The sequence below is a fragment of the Choloepus didactylus genome, chromosome 21 (genome assembly GCF_015220235.1).
Source record: "Choloepus didactylus isolate mChoDid1 chromosome 21, mChoDid1.pri, whole genome shotgun sequence".
Classification (NCBI taxonomy): Eukaryota; Metazoa; Chordata; class Mammalia; order Pilosa; family Megalonychidae; genus Choloepus; species Choloepus didactylus.
Window position 1 is genome coordinate 23,169,846 of NC_051327.1, and position 14,094 is coordinate 23,183,939.

At 49.4% G+C, this 14,094-nt stretch overlaps 1 protein-coding gene across 8 annotated transcripts in view; it reads left to right on the top strand.

Annotated features, from left to right (window-relative positions):
- The first annotated feature begins 6,575 nt into the window (after positions 1-6,575).
- The window catches only part of MMD2 (monocyte to macrophage differentiation associated 2), a 49,106-nt gene continuing 41,587 nt past the window's right edge, over positions 6,576-14,094 (top strand). For all 8 annotated transcript variants that reach the window (XM_037815003.1, XM_037815004.1, XM_037815008.1 and 5 more), the window contains exon 1: positions 6,576-6,788. Coding sequence is in view for 3 of the 8 variants with exons in the window: in XM_037815008.1 (XP_037670936.1) it covers positions 6,742-6,788 (47 nt within the window). In the remaining 5 variants the exon portion in view is untranslated. The remainder of the gene's footprint in view (positions 6,789-14,094) is intronic.

Below are 14,094 nucleotides of genomic sequence, written 5' to 3' on the forward strand. Positions count from 1 at the left end.
AGCCCGAGCGCACTGGAACCCAGGGGGCTCTCCCAGCGTCAGCTTCGGTTTCTCTCTCCAGTGGCGGGAGCCGGGGCTGGGAACCTGGGGGCTGGGCTGGGCTCTTGTCCCACAGCATCTCAGGTGGGTCACTCGGGCAGGCTGTTTGGCCAGGGGTGGACAAGAGGCTGGGCGTGTATGAGAGGGTGCCCAGGAGAGATGGGCTGAATGTCAGGTTTCGGGGTCAGCTCCTGGAAATTCTAGCACTGAACATTTCTGTGATTAAAAATACATATTGGTGTTCAACTAGGGTGAACTTAAACATTTGGAAATGGACAGAGGTGATGGTAGCACGTTGTGAGAATAGCTAACAATGTTGAATGGTGTGTGAAGGTGGCAGAAAGGGGAAGCTCAGAGTCATGTATGTTACCAGAAGGAAAGTTGGAGGTTAAAAGATGGGAATGTGTAAAACAGTGAGTCTTATGGTGGACAATGTCCGTGATTAACTGTATAAATACTAGAAATCTCTCTCATGAACTAGAACAAATATATGACACTATAACTGGAAGTTAATAATAGAAGGGCATATAGGAAAAAATATACCTATTGCAAACTATATACTATAGTTAGTAGTATTTTAACATTCTTTCATCAACAGTAACAAATGTACTATACCAATACTATGAATCAGTAATGGAGGGGGGGGTCATTAGGGAGGATTTGAGTTTCTTTTTTTGCACGTGTCTTTATTTGTTTTCTGGAGTAATGAAAATGTTCTAAAAATTGAAACAAAAATTAACTGTGTTGATGGATGCACAGCTGTATGATGGCACCATGGGCAATTGATTGTACGCTTTGGATCTTTGGATAATTGTATGGTATGCGAACAATCTCAATAAAAAAATTAAAATAAAATAAAGTTTCAGTGGCTAAGAAAAAAAAATACATATTAGTGGTTCCCCCAAATATTAAAACATAGAGTTATCACATAACGCTGCAATTCCACTCCTAGGTATATCCCCTGAAGTATTGAAAGCAGGGACTCAAACAGATACTTGTACATCAATGTCCCATGTCCACTGAAGCATTATCAACAGTAGCCAAAAAGTGGAAATAGTCCAAGTGTCCACCCACAGACGGTGGAAAAACAAAGTGTGGTCTATCCAGACAATGGACTAGGATTTGGCTGTAAAAAGGAATGAAGTTCTGATACAACATGGATGAGTCTTGAAAACATCGTGCTGAGGGAAATAAGCCAGGCACAAAAGGAAAAAATGTCATATGATTCCACTTATATGAAATATCTAGAATAAGCAAATCTGTAAGACGGAAAGTAGATTAGGGGTTACCAGGGGACAGGGGTAGGGGAATGGGGAGTTACAGCTTAATGGGACAGGGTTTCTGTTTGGGGCAATGAGAAGGTTTTGATCATGGATGATAGAGATGGTTGCACAATATCGTGAATGTAATTGATGTCACTGAATTGTACACTTAAAATGGCTGAAATGGTAAATCTTATGTTATCTATCTGTCTAATCTATCCATGTTACCACAATAAAAAAGTAAATAAAAAAAATGCATGCTAGTAAAGGCTGACAATCATCCATTGCAGCAGTAAATGCCGTCTTCCTCTCCTACATGTACAAATACACACTAGATATAAAGTTGTGGTTCTTTCTGTATTGCAAGATATCATTTTGGCTCTTTTCAGGTTTGTTGAAGTATAATTCATACACAGCAAAATTCACCCTTTGTTAGGTGTTTGGACAAATTTATACAGCTGTGTATCCACCATCACAATCAAGATATAGAAAGTTCCCATCATACTCCCAAATTCTGTCACGCTGCTTTACAGTCAACCTCTATCCAACCCTTCCCCCAGCCCCCAGCCCCACTGCCTTGTTTCCTGTCTCTGTTGTTTGCCTTTTCCTGAATGGCATGTCAATGGAGTCAGACAATGTGTAGCCTCCGAACTGGTTTCTTTCACTTAGTGATGCATTTAGGAGTCACTCACGGTGTTGCAAATATCAGCACTTCATTCCTTTTTATTACTAAGCAGTATTCGTTGTACGGCTGCACCACAGCATGTTGATCTATTTTCCAGTTGACAGATATTTGGGTTGTTTCCAGTTTTGGGCGACTGTGAATAAAGCTGCCATAAGATTGTGCATACAGGGTTTTGGGTGGACAGATGTCTTCATTGCTCTTGGTAAACACATAGGATGGGATCGCTGAGTCGCAGGGCGAGTGTATGCTAACTTAACAAGAAACCGCCACACTGTTTTCCCGATGGGCATTCCCACCGCGGCGCATGGGAATTACGGTTGCTCCAGGTCCTTGTCTGCACTTAGTGTTGCCGGTTTCTGTCCATTTGGGTTTGAGTCACTCTACGAGGGGTGCATATGCTGGGATGGATCCGTGTCCCCACAAAGGCATGGTCACCTCCTAACCCTCTGTCCTGTGGCCGTGGCCCCATTTGGAAATAGGATCTTTGAAGATGTTCTAGTGAAGGTGGGGCCAAACTGAGCCAGGGTGGCCTTAACCCATCACGACTGGATCCTTCTATGTGGAGGAAACGTGGACAGAGCAGGAGAGAGATGGAGGGACAGATGGACGGCCACCCCCAAGGTGCTACAGACTCCAGAGAAAGCGTGGTCTTGCCGACACGTTGATTTTGGACTTGTGAGCCAATAAATTCCTGTCGTTGAAGCCAACAGGCCTGTGGCATTTGTCACAGCAGCTCTGGAATCATTTGTCATAGCAGCAGTAGAATCACAATGCGGTTTTCATTTGCATTTCTCTGATGACTAATAAGGTTCACGCAGGTTTTCATGTGTTTATTTGTTATCTGTGCACCTTCTTTCATGAAAGGTCTGTTCAAATCTTTTGCTCTTTTTCCAGTTGGGTTGTTGCTTTCTTATTATTGAGGGTTTTAAACTTTTAAAATAAAATTATAGAGTTGTACAGCTATCACCACAATCTAGTTTTAGAACATTTCCGTTACTCTAGAAATGTCTCTTGAGCCCACTGGCTGTCAACTCCTGGTTCCCACCACAGCCCCCGTTGACCACTGATCTGCCTTCTGTTCCCATAAACTCGTCTTTTCTGGACATTTCATGTAAATGGAATCCTATAGGATGTATATCTGGCTTCTTTTGCTTAATGTAATGTTTCACTTAGTGCGGCAGGTTCATCGAGGTTGTAGCCTGTGTCAGTGTTTTCCCCTTCGTTGCTCAATAACATTCCACCAGTTGATACATATTTGGATTATTTCCAGTTTTTGGTTGCTGTCAATATTGCCACTATGAATATTATTGAGTTTTGAGAGTTCTTTATATATTCTGGTTACCACCTCTTTATCAGATATGTGACATTTACTTAAATTTATTGCATGCATGAATGAGTGGCCTGACATAGTTTCATGACTATTCTTTCATACTCGAATCCAAAAGCTCTCAGTGAGCAGCACCTCTGCCTTCTTCTACGTTCCTTCTAGCTCCCTGACACGGCTAAGCTCGTAGTGGGTGTCCATTTAATACCCACTGATTGTTTGGGGATTAAAATCCCCAAGAAGGAGGAGGAGGGAATCAGGTCAGAGGGGGCCGTGGGGACCCAGGGACAGATGGCAGAGGCTGGCCCCGCAGGGGGGGAAGGAGGGGAGGGGAGGGAGGCCGTGCAGCGGGAGGGCTTTCTCCAACTCACCTGCTTCCAGGGCAGCTTCTCTGCAGAGGCAGGAACATCGTAAGGGCTTAGTCAGTGTTTGTTCAATAGTGTAGGCAGCTTCAGGGTGAGACCGACTGGGTTTGAATTCCAATTGGGCTGTTTAGTTTTTGCCGGGGACTTAAACGGCCTGAGCCTCAGTTTTCCCATCTGTAAAATAGGAATGGGGATACCTACTGTGCAGTTTTGGAGAGGATGAAACTTTCAGTAATAATGCCTTTCTGGGGCCTTGTTTGCTCCTCAGTAGTCTTTCAAGGTGGGTATTGCCACCTCTACATTACAACTGGGGAAACTGAGGCTCAAGGGGCCTAGGGGCCAAAGCTGGATGGTGGGAAGCCAGGACACGAACCAGAGAAGGCGGCCTCCGGAGCTCTCCCAACCTGCTGCTGGACGGGGGGCTGCTGAGCTGTCACTGGGGCAGGGGCCACCGTTTCCATCGTCCCCTCCCGGGAATGGCAAAGGAAAGGCTTTGTTGACCAGATCAGGCCAAGTCTGAGAGCACAGAGCCGGCGGCAGGTAGGCCTGCACCAAAGGAAGACTTCAGCTCCCGGGGGTCCCAGTGAGGTGGGTCAGCAGCAAGCAGAGGGGGCGTCCAGCCCACCCAGACCCCATGGCCCGGGAGCACTGAGGCACGTCTACCAGCGCCACCGCCCCCCCAGCAGGCACCCCTGCCCTCTCTCCCAGACTAACGCAGATGCCAGAGCAGGAGTCAGGCCCTTGGTTGCCATAACAACGGGATCCTGGGGTAAAAATAGTAACTTATTTTTTATTCGACTTTGTTTGCTCTTGGAGAAAGAGAAAATCCATTTTCAGGCTGGCGTTTCATTTTGGGGTCTCCTCCGGGGCCTTCACCTTTGCTAAGCAGCTGGGACCCTTCTGGGAGTTGAGGCTGAGGACCCGGGAGGAGGTGTGGCTGGCACTTGGGGACAGGTGTGTCCCAGTGGGTCTGGGGGCTCAGGAGCAATGGCCTTGGAGGTCAAGGTCAGGTAGAATCTCAAGTCAGGGGTGTGAAATGCAGGCTTGGCCTCATCTGCTTCCCGGAGCTCTTGAGAAACCATCCGAAGGGGAGGTTCACGTCGGGTTCAGGTGTGCCGAGCCGGGAGAATTGGCCTCCAGGGCAGTCCTGCCTTGTCGTCTGTGGGGCCGTGGCAAGGTCCCCTGCCAAATGGGGGGGGATCAGAGCTGTGCTTACACGTTTTTAATGATTCCCATAAGAAATACGTTTTCCATCTCAACCAGTCTGCACACATGTACACAAACAACTGAAAAGTCTCACGATCATCACTGTTCCTTATGACCCACGGATGTGCTCCACGGTGTCTCTTGTTTTCTCTCCCAGTGCTGTTCCCCACCCACCCCACGGGCGCCACCACCCACTAGTGCAGTCTCCCCTTGTTGGAAACTGTTCCATACGGTAGCCCCTGGCCTCATGTGGTTCTCCAGCACTTGCTATGTGGCTCCGGCGACTGAAGAACTGAATTAAAATTGTATTTAATCGTATTAATGCAGATCGAACAGTCTCCCGCGGCTTGTGGCTGCTGAGTTGGAAAGCACAGCTCGCGGATGGAGCTGCAGTTTGAAGCACCCGGAGTGCACAGAGGGGTTCAACAGGAACCTTCCAGAGTGTGGTCCCTGCCCACGAGGCAGACGCCCCCAGTGGGCTCCCAGCCCTCCCCTCTCCCCTGGCCTTGACCAGCGTTATCCCCAGACCTCAAGGTCCCCCGGCCACAGCCCAGCTCCCCTTCTTCCAGAGCCTCCCTCCCTTCCCAGTGGCCCCACCACCCGCCCAGCTGGGCGCCTCTGCACCCCCACCTCCAGCCATCCCCAGAGTCTGCTGGATTTTCCCTCCTACGGTCCACCTCCAGCACCCTCCCTGCCCTGAGGTCCAGCAGATGCCTCCAAACATGTCCACCTGGATCCATTCGGGTCCTTGCCAGCAACAGGTGTGTGCACTGCGTGCCATGCAGGTGGAACACAGACAGGTGTTAGATGGAGGCCTCGTGGCTTTTCCCTTCACCTTGTTCTAGTGGGGGGGGAGTGGGGCTGGGATCTCAGCTAAAGCATTGTAGCGGGCGCTGGGGCTTGGGGACAGAAGGGAGGGGAAGGAAGGAGGATGAAATGGAGGGGCTTCCCTTCAATTTGGGGACCTGTCATTGGGACCCCCAGGTGGTGCTGACATTTCTTCCACTTTGAAAGCTGTCTTGACTCCAGCAGCCCCGTTCGTGGGGGTGGGGGCAGTGTCAACTGCGGTCTAACCCTCCAGCTTTCCCCTAGCCGGTGCCCTGGGCCCGGGCCCCCAAAGAGAGAAGGTGGATTCTCTAGAGGCTCCCTGGGGACAGATCCTGGGTACTCCGGGATCCAGTATCCAAACCAAATGTCCCTGCCGTGCGGTAATGAGGGTCCCCAGAGTCACACCCGCTGGGGGCAGGGAGGGTGCCTTTGGGGCCCGCGCACCTCGCCCAGCAGGGATGGAAGGCGGGAGGCCCGGGGCTGGGGGGCTGTACGCTCGAGTCCCCCCTGGGGCCCACGCTAGGGGGTGCCCCGCGGACCCCGGGCTCAGCGCTCTTTCTCTCCTGCACCCAGCTGCGCCTCGGCCCGGCGTTCTGGGGGCGGCCGTCTCGCCCCGAAAACTCCCGGAGGGACACGGGGAGAGAGAGAAGAGGCTGGATTCGGAAGACCCTCCCATCCCCGTTCACCCCCCACCCTCGGCGCGGGCGGGCGGGGGCTGGGGCGGGCCTGGGGCCAGGGCGATTGGCCGCGGCCCGAGCCCCCTCCCCTCCCCTCCCCTCTCCCCTTCCCCTGCCCGCCCGCGCTCCCCTCCTCCCCTCCCCGCCCCCCGCCCGCCCCCGCCACCATCTGCCTGGGATTTGGCGTCCGCTGCGCTCCGGCTCCGGCTCGCGCGCCGACGGGGACCCGGGTGTTGGGAGCCGCGCCCCCGGCCAGCGGCCACCTGCTGCTCCTGGCGCCCCGCGCCGCCCGCCACCATCTCTCCACGTCCCCGGTTCCCTGAGCCCGGAGCGGAATTCTGATGGAACCGCCGCGATGTTGGCGCCCCGGCTCCTGGATTTCCAGAAGACTAAATACGCCAGGTAGCGCCGGGCGCACGCGGGGGTGGCCGGAGGGGCCGGTCCCTGCAGCCCCCGGGATTGGCGCGGCCGCGCGAGCCGGGGACCCCCACCAGGGAAAAAACCCACCAGGGAAAAACCCCACCAGGGAAAACCCCTCCGCGGAACCTCCTCGCCTTTGTGTGCTGAGCGCTCCTGGCGCCGGGCTTGTGCGCCCTGGGCTGGGGACCCGCGCGGGCTCCCGGGGTGCACTGGGCAGGTGGCTTTGCCTCCCTGGACCTCAGGCTTCAGGGCTGTAAACTGGAGCGGCCGAGAGTCCCCATCGCCGGGTCGTCCCCTGCCCTGGTCACCTCTCGCTTTCCCCATCCCGAGTCTCCTGCCTCCAGGGGTGAATTGGAAATGGGGTGGCATCATTTTCCGTAGTCACATCAGCGTGAACTCCCTCCAGGTTGTATTTGAGAGTCCTTGGCACCCGTGAGGTCCCTGCCGGTTAGGGTGAGGCTGAGCTGTTTGGGCACAGCTTGAGCACAGAGGCACGGGCCTGAGGATGGCATCCCGGGAGGGCAAGGCTGGGGGCCGGGGACTGAGCCCTCTCCCCCTCCAGGCTCACTCCCCATTCCCCGCCCCCGGGGTGCTGCAAGTGCATCCTTGATAAAGTTGGGAAGTTCACTTGGAAAGGTGATATATGGGGTGGTGGTGGGGAAGCTTGAGTTCCTGCAGTTTTCCCCTGGCCAGAGCCCGGGAGGGGCCGGCTAACCAGGTTCTGCTAGTGTCCTCTCCATTGCGCACACCTGGCCTTTCACAGGCTGGCTCTTAAAGGTCCTGTGTTTTGTGAGACACCAGCTGGCGCAGTGGAGGCTCCCAGGGCTCCAGGCTGTGGATGCAGGACCTGCTGTGTGGGCTTGGGTAGGTGTCTCAGCCTCTCTGGGCCTCAGCTGTAAAGGCAGGACTGGTTGGACTAAATAGCTCTAGATTTGGACACAGATACTGCTTGGTCTGTAATTGGAAGAGGGTTTTCTAGCTGGGGCGGGGCATGGACCCTGAGTTCCTTCTTTCGTGCTTGGGCTGATGCAGCTTCCAGGGGTGATGGGTCCGGTAAGGAAATGGCACTCATCAGTGAAAACCATTTCTGTTCCCTGCCTCACCCCACGGCCCTTTCTGTAGTGCACTCCACAGATTAGATCCTTGATAAAGGCTTCTTGAATGAATGAATATAATGATGTAACCCAGTTCTGTCCCACAGGTGTAATGTTAAATATTCTGATACCCACATTAAAAAAGTAAAAAGAAACGGATGAAATTAATTTTAAGACTATATTTTACTTGACCTTTAACACTTTAACACATCTCTGTTCGGACTGGCCAAGCCATTCAAGGGCAATAGCTGTGTGTGGCTAGTGGCTACCATGTTGAAACAGCGCAAGAATAACCCCCATGGTGAGAGAGGGTCTTCTGAGTTAAATGCTGTGTGACATTGCAAAAGATCCTGCACCTCTCTGAGCCTCTGTTTCTCTAGCACACAGTGGATGATTGGACTAGCTGATCTTCAGGCTCTAACCCAAAGTCCTTGATGTAAGTAGCCAACTGGTCACCCAGAATGGTTTATCTACATGAAGACACATACTTATCATAAAGCTGGATTAATTAGGACAGTGTGGTATTAGTGCAGGGCTAGGCAAATTGACCAGTGGAATGGAGTAGAGCAGCCGGAAAGAGACCCATGCCTGGGAAGGTGGCCTGGCTGACCAGCTGAGGCAAGGATGCTCTGTTCACTGAATGGTGCTGAGACAATTGGGTATTCAGATGGAAATGACAAAGCTGGAGTCCTACCTCATGCCATACAGGAAGAGCATTTCTGGGTAATTAAAGTTTTAAAAGTGAAATTAAAAAAGCTTGAAAACTCTTTTAGAAAATATAAGGTAATATCTTTTGGACTTCAGGATGGGCAAAGATTTCTGAAGGCACAAGAAAAGTACAAACCATGAAAGAGAAGACTGATAAGCTACCTTGCATTAAAAATTAAGAGTTTCTATTAATCCAAAAATGCCATGAAGAAAAAAGACAAGCTGCAAACTTGAAGGAGATATTTGCAATGCATTTAACCAACAAATAATTAATATCCAGAATATGTGAAGAACTACAAACCCCCAAGAAAAAGACAAATAACCCAATAGAAAATGTCAAAGAGAGGAAGAACGCACATTTCATGGGCGAGAGCACACGAATGAGCAATGAGCATGGGGAAAGCTGCTCACTCATTAGTAATCCAGGAAATGCAGAATAAGAGCCAAGACTCTGTTTTGTATTCAGCGCATAAGATGGCTAACAGTACTATTCTAGCTGCTTCAGAAAAGTTGGAAACTAACAAGTAAAGTTGGACGTGGGCCCTTCCTAGGACAGCCGTTCTCTGCGGGCATTTACCCCGGAGGAGCCTGTGCTGTGCTCCAGAAGACACAGGCGGGAGTGCTCCCAGCGGCCTTCTTGGTGGTCAGCAAAACCTGGACACAACCCAAATGCCCCTCCTTTGTAGAATGGGTGAACAATGGTGCATATTCATGCAGTGGAATGGAAATCAACTCCCACTCCCAGCATCATATGGGTGAATCTCACAGACACGTTGAACAATAAGCAAAGTACAGGAGAAAGTAGGTATCCATTCATCTAACTCTCAAAAACAGGCGAAACAACTGTATTGTTTAGGAATGCATGCTTGGGTATGTAAAACGAGAGTGATGATTAGAAAATCGGGTCAGTGGTTACCTCTGAGGGAGGGAGGAGGGGTTAAGATTGGGTGGGGAGCTACAGAGGGTGCTTCTGGGGCCCAGGCGATGTTCTACTTCTTGATTTGGGAAGAAACCCAAACTGGATTCTGTGTGCCTAGAAAGTAGCACACCTCCATGGGCTGGACTTAACTCAGGTGGGCACGCTAATTGCCAGGGAGGCTGGGAAATGTAGTCCTCAGTGGGCGGGTCTTAACGCAGGTGGGCTCGCTAACTGCAAGGGAGGCTGGGAAATGTAGTCCTCGGTGGGCGGGACTTAGGTGGGCACGCTAACCGCGAGGGAGGCTGGGAAATGTAGTCCAGCTGTCTGTTCACTGCTGTGTCTTTTGTGCCTAGAAAAGGGCCTGGGTAGGTAACTGTCAAAACATATTGAATGAATACTGGCTGCATGACTTTGGACAGTGCATTAACCTCTGAAGACATTGGCCTCGTCTTTTGCATAATGCAAAGTAACTGTAAAGGGGGCCATTTACAATTAACTTTATAGTTATAAATGCAGCCTGTGCTCACTGGAGAAGATTTTTTAAATAATGGGAAGTAGGTATAAAAATGAAAGTGACAGTCATTCTTGATCTCACCATCCCAGGACAATCACTGGATTGCAGTGTTTGGGTGTTTCCTTCCAGCCTTTTCTCTATGCATTATTTTTAAATAATGCACCATCACATCCTAATTTTAAATAATCTAATATCCTGTGATCTTGTTTCCTTATCTTTTTATTTATTTTATTTATATTTTGTTTCCTTATCTTTAATAATTATTTGCAACCTTAGTTTAATGTTTGCCTATAATTCATCTCATGGTTGTGTACTGCTTTGTCATATTGTTTCCCAAGTTTTGGCATTGAAGTTGTACTATTCCACTATTGTAAATGATGCTGCAGGGAACATCTCTGCAACAAGGCATCTGTGTTCAGTAGAATTTCCTGCAAGGAAATCCTGGACCACTGTCAGTTCTGGGCATTAGCTAAGTCCTGTGGTTTATAGGTTCTACATAAGGTTCCCTTCCTGCCCAGTTCACAATGAGCAGGCCAAGTGGCCCCTGTGACAATGACCCCCACAGTGGATTCTTGTCATGGGACTTGGCACTGCTCCTGAGGTCACAGGGTTAAAAGTCGGGGTCCCAGCGCATTCCACAGAAGCAGCCTTGGAAGTGGAAGGAGCTCGGAGCTCGCACTTTAACTCTGCCCTGCCTCTTTGCTGGGCATCCTTGGCCAAGCGACTTCTCCCCTCTGAGCCTTGTTCTCACTTGTCAGTGGGCCTCCTGTAGATTTTGCCCCCCATTCTGTAATCTGCTACCCCTTCAAAGCCATTTAGAATCGGCCATGCTCCAGATAAGACTCTGAAATACTGAAGGGTTGTGTCTCATACGCATCTTTTATTCCTAAGAAGAATACAATCATGTATATAAAGTACAGCCCCTGGTATACAGTTGGTGCTCAAAACTGGAAGTAATTTATGCCATAGTTACTGTTACCACATACAGTCCATCATTTCCAGAGAGGATTTGAGGCAGTTTGCAAAAAGCACATTTCAGGATCCACGGGGCTGCCTGAGAGGCCCCTTCCTCCTGACGGCCGTCTCCGACTCCAGCGCGTTTCTGGGAGCCTGGAGAAGGGGGTGGGGTGGGGGTGGGAGTGACATGGAGGTCGCCGTGCTTCTGGCTTGCGGAGTGTGCCAGGCGCTTTGCATCCACCATCCCATCGAATCCGTCCAGCAGGCTGGGAGTAGGTAGCTCTTGTTTGACCCCTGTTCAGTTTGCCCTATGGCTCGGAGCAGGTGGTGGGGTTCACAGCTGTGTCTGGCTGACTCCCCTTAGCTGTTCTGCCTCCTGCATCAATAACACCGATGGCAGTCATGGGGATAATAGTAATCGTGCAGAGTCCGCACCTCCGCAGCTCCCGTGATCACTCGCTCAGCGTGAACCCTGAATCCTCCCTGGTGCCAACACCAGCCGAGACTGGCAGGAAGATCCAAGCCTCCTTTCTTCACTCTCTGACGCTTGCCTGGGACACCCCAAAGATTGGAGGGGCCCAGGACAAGAGTACAAGCAGAAGCCCACCACTGTATGTCTGAGTATTTGATGTTAAAAATCAGGCTAACAAACTTTTCAACAAAATAGGTTCTCTTCTCCTTGACAAATACACTGTTGAAAAGTAAGCACTCTTTGCAAAGCCGTGGCCTTGTGTGCTGGAAGACTGGCCAGTGTCAAAGATGAGTGAGTTTAGTTATTTTTACATGTGTCTGTTAATGGACCAGAAATGCCTCAATGAATAATAAACAAAAGACATAACTTATTAATTGTTATATTTATGGTAGCAAAATCACTAATTATTTTATGCATATTCAAATTTTTTCACTTAATTTTTGGTTTTATTAACAGTAATAAGTAAAGCTGTGCTGTCTGATACACTAGCCATGTGTGACTTTAAATTTAAATGCAAATTTGTTAAAATTAAATAAAACTTAAAGCTCAGTGGCATGAGCTACATCTCGAGTGCTTAGTAGCTACATGTGGCAGAAAGTTCTCTGGGAAAGCACTGGCCTAAAGGATTGAAATGTAAAATGTAGCTACATACAACATGGATTAAATTTGAAAACATTGTCCTGAGTGAAAGGTGTCAGACTCAAAAAGGGCAAATGTCAGATGATTCTACTTACATGAAATACCTAGCGTAGGCAAATGCAGAGATGGAACATAATCAGAGGTTCTCAGGGGCTGGGGGAAGGAGGAATTATTGCTTAATGGGGGCAGAGTTTCTGTTTGGGGGGATGAAAAAGTTTTGGGCATGGACGGTGATGATGGCAGCACAACATTGTGAAAATGTGATTAATGCCACTGAACCATAGACTTAAAATTGGTTAAACGGCCAAATTTTATGTTATGTATGTGACCGCAATAAATTTTTTAAAAATGTAAAATGTAACTTAAAAAAATCACAAATATAAACTAAAGTCAGTGTAAAAAGTTGAAAATTTTCTATTGTTTTTGTTCTAAAGTATGCGAAATTCTCTAATGTAAGAGGCAAACTACAAATTAAAGTTAATAAATATAAAATGTAAAGTCAAGAGCATATAAATAAAGCTGAAATATTTTGAGTTTTTTGGGAAAATTCCATTAAATCTTATTTTATAAAAATAAACCCACTTACCGTGTAGGGCTCAGTGTCCCCCAAGTTGCCAGTTAAAGAATGGGAGTCACGTGTGTGTGAGTTACCCGGACCAACCCACACAGGAGCCCAGGAGTGATGTGAAGGGGTGACCGTGGCACAGTGCTCCCCAGCTGCACCTGCTGGGAGCGCCAGGTCACCTCACGAGTGTCTCTGAAACCTTGAACCGGAATGGGAAGAGAAGCAAGAAATTGATGTTCGGCACCCCCGGGAAATGATATTTTGTGTACAGCTCTCTGTGGGATCCCTGCCACCCCAAGGAAGGGTTGGCTGGGTGAACTTGCCTTGTCTCCAGTCAGTGATGGCAGAGCCCATAAATTTCCGCAGCATTAGGGTGCACCTGTCTTCTATTTGAGGACGTAGAACGAGACGCCTGGAGAAGCCTTTCCCTGGGGCCTGCCGGGTGTTACTGGGAAGTGGGTGCTTAGGTCTGGCTGTGCAGTGACGAAGTGCCTGGCGGTTCTTTACTGGATTGTTTGTGTTTGTGGTGGCAGCCCTCTCTAAGTCCGGTACTCATGGCGTGCTCCTTGGGTCGGTAGCTTTGCGCTCATTAGAAATACAGAATCTTGGCTCCACCCCAGACCTATCGGATCACATCTTCATTTTTGCAAAATTCCCTTGGCTATTGGTGTGTATGGGAAAGCGTGAGGGGAAATGATTTAGAGGCTGGGGCTTGGGATGAAGCCCCTCTTGTGTGAGGGCGTGTTCTGGTTTGCTAATGCTGCCGTTATGCAAAACACTGGAAATAGATTGGCTTTTATAAAGGGGGTTTATTTGGTTACACAGTTACAGTCTTAAGGCCATAAAGTGTCCAAGGTAACACATCAGTAATCAGGTACCTTCACTGGAGGATGGCCAATGGCATCTGGAAAACCTCTGTTAGCTGGGAAGGCACATGGCTGGCATCTGCTCCAAAGTTCTGGTTTCAAAATGGCTTTCTCCCAGGACGTTCCTCTCTAGGCTGCAGCAGCAGCTCCTTCTGTCTGAGCTTCTGAAATAGGACTCCAGTGATTTGATTAAGAGCCACCCTCAAATGGGCAGGGTCCATATCTCCATGGAAATGATCCAATCAAACGTTTCACTCACAATTGATTGATTCATATCTCCATGGAAACACTCAGTCAAAGGATTCCAACCTAATCCACACTAATACACCTGTCTCCACAAGATTGCCTCAAAGAACATTGTGTTTTGGGGGACATAGTACATTCAAACCGGCACAGGGGGTACCGCTGAACATCCCATCTTCCAGGATTAGCAAATACACAACACCCTGCCACCATCCTCCTCTCATGCCCAGGACAGACATTGCTAATCAATCCTGGAATTCCTTCCCAGTGAGCACAGATGGCACCCCCGGCAGACAGGGAAGCAAATCAAT